Source organism: Calonectris borealis, chromosome 34 (assembly GCF_964195595.1).
Source record: "Calonectris borealis chromosome 34, bCalBor7.hap1.2, whole genome shotgun sequence".
NCBI classification, from domain to species: Eukaryota; Metazoa; Chordata; class Aves; order Procellariiformes; family Procellariidae; genus Calonectris; species Calonectris borealis.
Genome location: NC_134345.1, coordinates 99940 through 111477, shown reverse-complemented (window position 1 = coordinate 111477; position 11538 = coordinate 99940). Strand labels below are relative to the sequence as shown.

Sequence of the window (11538 nt, the reverse complement as noted above, 5' to 3'; positions counted from 1 at the left end):
TTTCCCCCACTTTTCTGCCACCCCTTCCCTCCATTTTCTTTCACCTCTTCCTCCTCCATTTTCTGTCACCTTCCCCCCTCTTTCCTGTACCCATTTCCCTCCATTTTCTGTCACGTTTTCTCTCCATTTCCTGTCACGTTTTCCCTCCATTTTCTGTCACGTTTTCCCTCCATTTTTTATCCCACCTTCCCTCCATTTTGTCACCTCTTCCCCCTTCATTTTATGTCACCTTTTCCCTCCATTTCCTGTCACATTTTCCCTCCATTTTCTGTCACGTTTTCACTCCATTTTCTGTCACGTTTTCCCTCCATTTTCTGTCACCCCTTCCCTCCATTTTTTCACCTCTTCCCCCTCCATTTTCTGTCACCTTCCCCTCTCTTTCCTGTACCCATTTCCCTCCATTTTCTGTCACGTTTTCCCGCCATTTTCTGTCACGTTTTCCCTCCGTTTTTTGTCCCATCTTAACCCATTTTCTCGCCCCCCCTTACTCCCTTTTCTGTCACATCTTTCCTCCATTTTCTGTCCCCTCATCCCCTTCTTTTCCATCCCATCTTTCCCCCACTTTTCTGCCACCCCTTCCCTCCATTTTCTTTCACCTCTTCCTCCTCCATTTTCTGTCACCTTCCCCCCTCTTTCCTGTACCCATTTCCCTCCATTTTCTGTCACGTTTTCTCTTCATTTTCTGTCACGTTTTCTCTCCATTTTCTGTCACGTTTTCTCTCCATTTTCTGTCACGTTTTCCCTCCATTTTTTATCCCACCTTCCCTCCATTTTGTCACCTCTTCCCCCTTCATTTTCTGTCACGTTTTCCCTCCATTTTTTCACCTCTTCCCCCTCCATTTTCTGTCACCTTCCCCCCTCTTTCCTGTACCCATTTCCCGCCATTTCCTGTCACGTTTCCCCTCCATTTTCTGTCACGTTTTCCCTCCATTTTTTATCCCACCTTCCCTCCATTTTTTCACCTCTTCCCCCTCCATTTTCTGTCCCCTCTTCCCCCTCGTTCCTCTCCCCCCTTCCCCCTCTTCTCTGCCCCTTCTTCCCGCCATTTTCTGTCACGCCCTCCCGCCATTTTGTCACCTCTTCCCCCTCTTTTCTGCCACCTCTTCGCCCGTTTTCCGTCCCAAATTCCGCCCTTTTCTGTCCCCCCTTCCCCCTCCATTTTCAGTCCCCCTTCCCTCCGTTTTCCGACCCCTTTTCCGTGTCTTTTCTGCCCCTTCTTCCCGCCATTTTCTGTCACGCCCTCCCGCCTCTTCCCCCATCACCTCTTCCCCCTCCATTTTCTGTCCCAAATTCCCCTTTTCTGTCCCATTTCCCTCCTTTCCTGTCCCTTTTCCCTTCATCTTCAGTCCCCCTTCCCTCCATTTTGTCCCCTCTTCCCTCTTTTCTGTCCCCTCTTCCCCCCTTTCCCTCACCTCCTCCCTCCATTCCCCGTCCCCTCTGCCCGCCATTTTGTCCCCTTTCCCCTCCACTGTCGCCTCTTTGCCCTCCATTTTGTCCCCTCTTCCAGCCTTTTCTGTCCCCCTTCCCCCTCTTTCCTGCCATATTTTCCCTCCATTTTCTGTCCCCTCTTCCCCCTCGTTCCTCTCCCCTCTTCCCCCTCTTTTCTGCCCCTTCTTCCCGCCATTTTCTGTCACGCCCTCCCGCCATTTTGTCACCTCTTCCCCCTCCATTTTCCGTCCCAAATTCCACCCATTTTCTGACCCCTTCCCTTCTTTTCTGTCCCCTATTTCCCCTTTTCTGTCATTCCTCCATTTTCTGTCGCCTTTCCTCCGTTTTCTCTCCCCTCTCCCCTCTCCATTTTCCGCCACCTCTTGTCCCTTTTCTGTCCCCTCTCCCCCTCTTTTCTGTCACATTTTCCCTCCATTTCTTGTCCCATTTTCCCTCCGTTTTCTGTCCCTTTCTCCCTCCATTTTCTCCTTCCTCTTCCCTCCGTTTTCCCTCCCTTTTCCCCTCCATTTTCTCCTTCCTCTTCCCTCTTTTCCCTCCCTTTTCCCCTCCATTTTCTCCTTCCTCTTCCCTCTTTTCTCTCCCTTTCCCCTCCATTTTCTCCTTCCTCTTCCCTCTTTTCTCTCCCTTCCCCCTCCATTTTCTCCTTCCTCTTCCCTCTTTTCTCTCCCTTCCCCCTCCATTTTCTCCTTCCTCTTCCCTCTCCCTTTTCTCCTCCGTTTTCTCTCCTCTCTTTTCTCTCACGTCCTCCATTTTTGTCCCCTTCCCCCTCCGTTTTCCCTCCCCTCTTCCCCCATTTCCACCCCCCCTCCATTTTGTCACCTCTTCCTCCCTCGCCCGCCGCCCCCGCCCGACCTCACCCCCGTGACATCATCACCCCCGCCTGACCTCACCCCCATGACATCACCGCCCCGCCCTCCCCGCCCTGACACAGGGGACTCTTTTCTCCGGCGGCGTTTTATTCCCCACCCCGGGGGGGTGGGGGGGGGGGGGCTCAGCCTTCGGCCTCGGCCCCCTCGGGGCGGGCGGGGGCGGCGCAGTATGGCGGCGGGTAGCGGATGAAGAGCCAGTCCTCCTCCTTCTTCAGCCAGCGCAGCAGCTTGGTGAGGACCCCGATGGCCCCCGCCTTCGTCACCAGCGGGCTGAAGCAGCCGTACAGCTCGAACTTGCTCGTCACCTGCGCCCGGGGGAGGGAACCGCCCGACTCGTTAACTCTGGGACCTACTGACGGCGTTGCAGTGCGAATCCCCTGTTAACTCTGGGACCTACTGATGGCGTCGGCAGGGAGAATCCCGTTAACTCTGGGACCTACTGATGGCGTCGCCAGGGAGCGTCCCCTGTTAACTCTGGGACCTACTGACAGCGTTGCCAGCGAGCGTCCCCTGTTAACTCTGGGACCTACTGACAGCGTTGCCAGCGAGCGTCCCCTGTTAACTCTGGGACCTACTGACGGCGTTGTAGTGCGAATCCCCCGTTAACTCTGGGACCTACTGATGGCGTCACCAGGGAGCGTCCCCTGTTAACTCTGGGACCTACTGACGGCACCACCAGCCAGCCACCCCTGTTAACTCTGGAACCCACTGATGGCACTGCCAGTGGCACCCCCATTAACTCTGGAACCTACTGATGGCACCACCAGCTAGCAACCCCCATTAACCCTAGAACCTACAGAGGGTGCTGCCAGCAGGCACCTCTGTTAACTCTGGAACCTACTGACGGCACCGCCAGCTACCAACCCCCATTAACCCTGGAACCTACTGACGGCGCTGCCGGCAGCCACCTCCATTAACTCTGGAACCTACTGACGGCACCACCAGCCAGCCACCCCTGTTAACTCTGGAACCCACTGATGCCACTGCCAGTGGCACTCCCATTAATTCTGGAACCTACTGATGGCACCACCAGCTAGCAACCCCCGTTAACCCTGGAACCTACTGACGGCACTGATGGCAGGCACCCCCGTTAACTCTGGGACCTACTGACGGCACCACCAGCTAGCAACCCCCGTTAACCCTGGAACCTACCGACGGCGCTGCCGGCAGGCACCTCCGTTAACTCTGGAACCTACCGACGGCGCCGCCAGCTAGCAACTCCCGTTAACCCTGGAACCTACCGACGGCGCTGCCAGCAGGCACCTCCGTTAACTCTGGAACCTACCGACGGCGCCGCCAGCTACCAACCCCCGTTAACCCTGGAACCTACCGACGGCGCTGCCGGCAGGCACCTCCGTTAACTCTGGAACCTACCGACGGCGCCGCCAGCTAGCAACCCCCGTTAACCCTGGAACCTACCGACGGCGCCGCCGGCAGGCACCTCCGTCAACTCTGGAACCTACCGACGGCGCCGCCAGCTAGCAACCCCCGTTAACCCTGGAACCTACCGACGGCGCCGCCGGCAGGCACCTCCGTCAACCCTGGAACCTACCGACGGCGCCGCCAGCTACCAACCCCCGTTAACCCTGGAACCTACCGCCGGCGCCGCCAGCAGCCACCTCCGTTAACTCTGGAACCTACCGACGATCCCCCCGCCCCCGACTCACCCAGGCCAACAGCGTCTCCTTCTCGGCCACGTGGTAGAGGAGGCGCAGGGGCCGGTGGGGGCTGTGCACGCGGCTGTGCAGGTAGTGGTACAGGTCGAAGAGCCGGTGTTGCTCCTCCTCGCTGGTGTAGGGATCCTCCAGCTCGGGGCTGAACCCAGGGCGGGGCACACGGGCGTCAGGCGCGCAACGGGTGACACGCCCCGCCCCGCCTCCCCCCCCCGCCCCCCCAAAAATTTGGGGGTTCCCCCACCTCGTAAACTGCGGCAGCTGCTGCATCTCCTCCGGCCCCTCCAAAGGCTTGTAGAGAAAATGGCGGAGCTCGGGGGCGCCGGGGCGGGCGGGGCCGTACCCCGCCCCGCCCCGCACCGCCGCCCCCAGCTCCCCCAACCACCCCTGCGCCCGGAGCGTCTCCTCCAAGCGCCGCCGGCACCCCGCCGCCGCGTAGAACCCCTCGCGCTCCGTCGACAGCAGGATGAGCGTCACCCCGCCCCCGCCGCCGCCGCCGCCGCCGCCGCCGCCGCCTTCCTCCTCCTCCTCGCCCAGCGCCGCCGCGTAGGCGTAGAAGTAACCGTCGGGGTTGAAACGGGGTAAACAAACGGGGGTCCACACCTCCCCCGCCCCCACCCCGCTCCCCAAAAGGTTGAGGAGAAGATGGAGGTCGCTGGCGCACAACCGCCCGCCCTCCGCCAAGGCCCGCTGCCGCGCCGCCGTCACCAAGCGCCCGCCGGCCGCCAACAAGGCCAAAGCGGGGGCGGGGACGGCGGCGGCGGCGGCGCGGCGGAGAGCGGCCGAAACGGCGCGCCGGAGAGGGGCGGGAAGGGGGAGGCAACGGGCGGCGCCCAATAACAAGCGCCCGTCTGCCGCCGCGCCGGAAAGGAGGCGATCGAGGACGGCTTCGGCGCCGGCGAGGAGACGGCGGAGGTCGTAACCGCGCCGACGGGCGAAGACGCGGGCGATGCCGCCCCGGGTGAGGAGGCTGAGGATCTGCTCGTGGACGAAGGTCAGCTCGCGCCGCAGCTGCGCCGCCGATTGCCGCGTGCGGGACACCGACACCAGCAGCAATGGCCCCCGTTGTTCGAACACCAGCGTCCGGTCCTCTGCGGGGAGGGGAAGGGGGGGGGGGGGGGCGCACCGCCCGTTAACTCTGGAACCTACTGACGGCGCCGCCAGCAGGCACCTCCTGTTAACTCTGGAACCTACTGATGGTGCCGCCAGCAGGCACCTCCTGTTAACCCTGGAACCTACTGACGGCGCCGCCAGCAGGCACCTCCTGTTAACTCTGGAACCTACTGACGGCGCCGCCAGCAGGCACCTCCTGTTAACTCTGGAACCTACTGACGGCACCACCACCTAGCAACCCTCATTAATCCTGGAACCTACTGACGGCACCACCACCTAGCAACCCCCGTTAACCCTGGAACCTACTGACGGCGCTGCCAGCTAGCCAGCCTCGTTAACCCTGGAACCTACTGACGGCACCGCCAGCTAGCAACCCCCGTTAACCCTGGAACCTACTGATGGCGCTGCTGCCTGTGGGGTTCCAGTGGTGAGGTGACAAGTGGGGGGGGAGGGGGCGGTACCCAGGCTGGGGGGGGAGTTGGGGGGGTGGGGGGCTGGTTGGTTTGGGGGAGGGGCTGTACCTGGGGGGGTGTGATTTGATGGGGGGGGGGTCCTGGGGAGGGGGGGGCTGGGGGGATGGGGGGGGAGTGCGGGAGTACCCAGGGGGGGTGGTTCGGGGGGGGCTGTACCTGAGGGCGGTGGTTTTGGGGGGGGTGGTTGTTTGGGGGGGGGTGTTCTGGGGGAGGGGCTGTAGCCAGGGTGGGGGTGGGGTGTTTTGAAGGGGGCGGGGTTACCTGGGGGACGTTTGGGGGGGGGGGGAGGGCACCTATTTGGGGGGCGGGGTCAGCTGGAGGATTTGGGGGGGGGGATGTTGGGCTGTACCTGGGAGGTGGGACTCTGGGGTTACCCGGGGGGGTGATGCAAATTTGGGGGTGCCCCGCCCCGCCCCGCCCCGTTAACCCCTCCCCTACCGGAGCAGATGGCGCGGATGGCGTTGCCGCCGCTCTGGATGAAGGAGACGAGCGCCATCATGACGCCCATGGTGGCCGCCAGCGCCTCCTCGTTGCCGTGCCGGGAGTAGATGGGCTTCCCCGCCTCGCTCAGCACGAAGACGTGCTTCCGCCGGCCCCGCCACCCCGCCGCCGTCACGTCCTCCTCCCCGCCGCGCCGCCACGCCCCCGACGACATGGCCGCCGTCACCACCGCCGCCGCCACCTCCTCTTCTCCGGCGGGGGGATGCTCCGAGGATGAGATGGTGGCCGTCGCCGGCTCCTCCTCTGCGCCGCGGTGATGTGGTGATGAGGTCGTGGCCGCCGGCGGCTCCGCCTCCGCGTCGCGGTGATGTGGCGATGAGGTCGTGGCCGCCGCCGGCTCCGCCTCCGCGCCGCGGTGATGTGGTGATGATATCGTGGCCGCCGCCGGCTCCTCCTCCGCGCCACGGTGATGCGGCGATGAGGTCATGGCCGCCGGCGGCTCCGCCTCCGCGCCGCGGTGACACGGCGATGATATCGTGGCCGCCGCCGGCTCCTCCTCCGCACCGCGGTGATGCTGTGATGAGATCATGGCCGCCGGCATCTCCTCCTCTGTGCTGCGGTGACACAGCGATGACATCGTGGCCGCCGCCGGCTCATCCTCTGCGCCGTGGTGAGACGCCGATGACATCATGGCCGCCACTGGCTCCTCCTCCGTGCTGCGGTGACGCGCCAATGACATCACGGCCGCCGGCGCCTCCTCCTCCACGCCGTGGTGACGCGCCGATGACATCACGGCCTCTGTCACCTCCTCCTCCGCGCCGCGGTGACACCCCGGGGACGACATGGCCGCCGCCGGGTCGGCCTCCACCACTGTGGAGGGTCACGTGGGCCTTCAGGCCACGCCCACACACCCCGAGAGGGGCGGGGCATCGCCAGGCCACGCCCATATGCCGACGGCCACGCCCCCTTGCCCAATCGCCTCACCCCCACCTTTGGCCACGCCCCTGGTGGGATCGCCACCGGGACACGCCCCTGGGGGGTCTGGCCACGCCCCTATCCCCAAGCCACGCCTCCACATGGGCCACGCCCCCGGGAATGCCGTAGTCCCGCCTGCCACGCCCCAGAGGAATCCCGTTAAGCCACGCCCCCGGCTGTGTGGCCACGCCTCTAGCCAGCGCTAGGCCACACCCCCAGGGACCACCCCCGGGCTCGTAGCCCCGCCCCTGGCTCATCGGCCACGCCCCTGTGTGGGGGGTCCCGGCTAAGCCACGCCCCCGACCGCGCAGCCACGCCTCTACGCGGCGCTAAGCCACGCCCTCTGGACCCGCCCACTTAACCGCACTGCCGGGAGACCTCCCGAAGCACCGCCCCCCGGGACCCTATAGCCACGCCCCGGGGGGGCGTAGCTCCGCCCCCTCCGTACACCACGCCCCCTCGCACCAAGACCCCGCCCCCCGGCGGGATCCCCCCCTCCCGCCACCACGCGCACCCCCGCCCCCTCCCCCGCCGCGGCCCCGCCCCCGCGGCGCGGCCCCACCCCCGGCCCCGCCCCCCGCTGGCCCCGCCCCGCCCCGCTCACCCGCCCGCGGCCCCGCTCCCGCCGCCGCCGCCGCTTCCGGGGCCGCCGCGCCGCGCGCCCGGTGACGTCACCGCGCCGCGCCGCCCGCCCCGCCAATCAGCGCCCGGCGCCGGGACAGGGGGCGCGGCCGCCCCACGCCGGCCAATCAGAGAGCGCGGGGCGGGGCCGGGGGCGGGGGCTGGACCGTGACGTCCTTTTTGGCGCGGTCCCCCTTCCCCACCCCCCCGCCCACCTCGTGACGTCACCCGCGAGGGGCGGGGCCGTGACCCGGGCGCCCGGGTGCTCTCTAACCCCGCCCCCCGACCCTATAGGGGCCATAGGGGACCCCCCCCGGGCCCTATAGAAGACCCTATGGGAGCTATAGGGTCCCCCGGGGGTGCTATAGGGGCTACAGGGGACCCCCCCGCCCCTATAGGAGCTATAGGGACCCTCAGGGGTGCTAAAGGGGCCATAGGGACCCCCCCCGGCCCTATAGGAGCTATAGGGACCTCCCCGTGCCCTATAGAAGACCCTATGGGAGCTATAGGGACCCCCCCGGGGGTGCTATAGGGGCTACAGGGGACCCCCCCGCCCCTATAGGAGCTATAGGGACCCCCCCCGGCCCTATAGGATCTATAGGGACCTCCCCATGCCCTATAGAAGACCCTATGGGAGCTATAGGGACCCCCCCGGGGGTGCTATAGGGGCTACAGAGGACCTCCCCCGGGCCCTATAGGAGCTATAGGGACCCTCAGGGGTGCTAAAGGCGCCATAGGGACCCCCCCCCGGCCCTATAGGATCTATAGGGACCTCCCCGTGCCCTATAGAAGACCCTATGGGAGCTATAGGGACCCCCCCGGGGGTGCTATAGGGGCTACAGAGGACCTCCCCCGGGCTCTATAGGAGCTATCGGGCCCCTCAGGGGTGCTAAAGGGGCCATAGGGACCTCCCTGTGCCCTATAGAAGACCCTATGGGAGCTATAGGGACCTCCCCGGGAGTGCTATAGAGGCTACAGGGGACCTCCCCCGGGCCCTATAGGAGCTATAGGAACGGCCAGGGGTGCGAAAGGGGTCACAGTGACCCCCCTGGGCCCTATAGGGGACCCTATGGGAGCTATAGGGTCCCCCGGGGGTGCTATAGGGGCTACAGGGGACCTCCCCCCGCCCCTATAGGAGCTATAGGGACCCTCAGGGGTGCTAAAGGGGCCATAGGGACCCCCCCCGGCCCTATAGGATCTATAGGGACCTCCCCGTGCCCTATAGAAGACCCTATGGGAGCTATAGGGACCCCCCCGGGGGTGCTATAGGGGCTACAGGGGACCTCCCCCGGGCCCTATAGGAGCTATAGGGACCCTCAGGGGTGCTAAAGGCGCCATAGGGACCCCCCCCGGCCCTATAGGATCTATAGGGACCTCCCCGTGCCCTATAGAAGACCCTATGGGAGCTATAGGGACCCCCCCGGGGGTGCTATAGGGGCTACAGAGGACCTCCCCCGGGCCCTATAGGAGCTATAGGGACCCTCAGGGGTGCTAAAGGGGCTATAGGGACCCCCCCCGGCCCTATAGGATCTATAGGGACCTCCCCGTGCCCTATAGAAGACCCTATGGGAGCTATAGGGACCCCCCCGGGGGTGCTATAGGGGCTACAGGGGACCTCCCCCGGGCCCTATAGGAGCTATAGGGACCCTCAGGGGTGCTAAAGGCGCCATAGGGACCCCCCCCGGCCCTATAGGATCTATAGGGACCTCCCCGTGCCCTATAGAAGACCCTATGGGAGCTATAGGGACCCCCCCGGGGGTGCTATAGGGGCTACAGGGGACCTCCCCCGGGCCCTATAGGAGCTATAGGGACCCTCAGGGGTGCTAAAGGCGCCATAGGGACCCCCCCCGGCCCTATAGGATCTATAGGGACCTCCCCGTGCCCTATAGAAGACCCTATGGGAGCTATAGGGACCCCCCCGGGGGTGCTATAGGGGCTACAGGGGACCTCCCCCGGGCCCTATAGGAGCTATAGGGACCCTCAGGGGTGCTAAAGGGGCCATAGGGACCTCCCTGTGCCCTATAGAAGACCCTATGGGAGCTATAGGGACCTCCCCGGGGAGTGCTATAGAGGCTACAGGGGACCTCCCCCGGGCCCTATAGGAGCTATAGGGACCCTCAGGGGTGCGAAAGGGGTCACAGTGACCCCCCTGGGCCCTATAGGGGACCCTATGGGAGATATAGGGTCCCCCAGGGGTGCTATAGGGGCCATAGGGACCCCCCCGAGCCCTATAGAGGCTGTAAGGGAGCACCCCGGGTTGTATAGGAGCTATAGGGACCAGACAAGAGGGGCTATAGGAGACCCCCAGGGGCTCAACAGGGGCTATGAGGCACCCCAGGGGTGCTATAGGGCCTATAGGGTCCCTCAGAGCTGCTATAAGAGCCGCAGGGGGGCCCCATAGGGCCGCTATAGCTCCGTAGCGCCTATAGGGCTGCCCCAGAAGCACTATAGGGTCTGTAAGGACCCCCAAAGGGCTCTATAGGGCCCCCCCCAAAGATGCTATAGTACCTATAGGCACCCCGAGGAGCTCTATAGGAGCTAAAGACCCCCCCCGATGCTATAGGAGCTATAGGGACCCCCCCGGGTGCTATAGGGGCTGTAAGGACCCCCCTAAAGGCGCTACAGGACCCCCCGGGGCTCTATAGGGGCTACAGGGGCCGCTATAGGCGACTCCACCCCGGGGCGGGGCTGAGCCGAGCGGGGGGAGGGGGGCGGGGCCTGCGGGACCGGTACCCGCCCCTCCCCCCCCCCCCCGAGCTCCCCCGGGGACCCCGGTGGGGGAGGGGCCAGGGAGGGGGAGGGGAAGGGGGAGGGGCGGGTGCGGCACTTCCTGCCCCAGGGAAGGGCGAAGCGCGAGGAGGGACCCAAGCGGCCGGGGGGGCACCCATCCCCCACCCCAGGGGACCCCTCCCCCACCCCGGGACCCCTCCCCCACCCAGGGACACCCCCCTCCTCACCCCTCCCCCACCCGCGCGCTGCGCCCCGTCATCAGGTGAGTTCTGGGGGGGGGGGGGGAGGGGAAGGGGGGGGAGGGGGATCCGGACGCCTGGGTCCTTCCCCTCCCCCACCCCTCCCCCTCCCCCCCCCCAGGAGCGGAGCCCCGCCCCCCAGCATGGACGTCACTTACGCCGTGGTCAACAAGGCCCGCCGGGGGGCGGGGCCGGCGGGCGAGACCCCGCCCCTCGGGACGTGACCCCGCCCCCTCGGACGAGACCCCGCCCCCTCGGGACGAGACCCCGCCCCGTCGGGACGAGACCCCCGCCCCTTTCGACCGGGACTACGCCCCGCCCCCGGGCACCGCCCCCTCCCCACCCCGGCCGGTGAGTGTTGGGGGGGGGGTGCGGGCGGGGCAGACCCTCCCTGGCCCCTACAGCATCCATATGACCCCAACCGCTGCCCCTATAGGTCCCCCTCCCAGCCCTATAGGGGACATAGGACCCCTCCCTCCAGCCCTATAGGGGACATAGGACACCCCCCCATCCTATAGGGGACATAGGTCTCCCCCCCAGCGCTATAGGGGACATACGCCCCCCCCCCAGCCCTATAGGGGACATAGAACCCCCCCCCCCAGCCCTATAGGGGACATAGGACCCCTCCCTCCAGCCCTATAGGGGACATAGGACACCCCCCCCAGCGCTATAGGGACATAGGTCTCCCCCCCAGTCCTATAGGGGACATAGGACCCCCTCCCTCCAGCCCTATAGGGGATATAGGACACCCCCCCAGCGCTATAGGGGACATAGGTCCCCCCCAGTCCTATAGGGGACATAGGACCCCCTCCCCCAGCCCTATAGGGGACATAGGACACCTCCCTCCAGCCCTATAGGGGACATACGATCCCCTCCCCCAGTCCTATAGGGGACAAATGACACCCTCCCAGCCATATAGGGACATAGGACTCCCCTCTCCAGCCCTATAGGGGAC

General features: G+C 65.3%; 1 protein-coding gene across 1 annotated transcript; it reads right to left on the bottom strand.

The window, feature by feature from the left end:
- Positions 1-2387: 2387 nt before the first annotated feature.
- MON1B (MON1 vesicular trafficking associated B) lies at positions 2388-7637 on the bottom strand. The gene is made up of 5 exons (XM_075134858.1): positions 7598-7637; positions 6016-6888; positions 4236-5082; positions 3986-4133; positions 2388-2623 (listed from the first exon to the last, which is right to left on the bottom strand). Exons 2-5 carry the CDS (start codon positions 6860-6862, stop codon positions 2441-2443), a joined length of 2025 nt encoding a protein of 674 aa, XP_074990959.1. The 5' UTR covers positions 6863-6888; positions 7598-7637; the 3' UTR covers positions 2388-2440.
- Positions 7638-11538: the final 3901 nt, after the last annotated feature.

Excerpts from the sequence above, each read along its gene's own strand:
- MON1B (XM_075134858.1), bottom strand. The coding sequence starts at position 6,862 with ATGTCGTCCCCGGGGTGTCACCGCGGCGCGGAGGAGGAGGTGACAGAG. Across the intron at positions 4,134-4,235 it reads CAGCTGCCGCAGTTTACGAG|CCCCGAGCTGGAGGATCCCT; the intron begins GTGGGGGAACCC and ends CCCTGGGTTCAG. Across the intron at positions 2,624-3,985 it reads AGGAGACGCTGTTGGCCTGG|GTGACGAGCAAGTTCGAGCT; the intron begins GTGAGTCGGGGG and ends CCCCGGGCGCAG.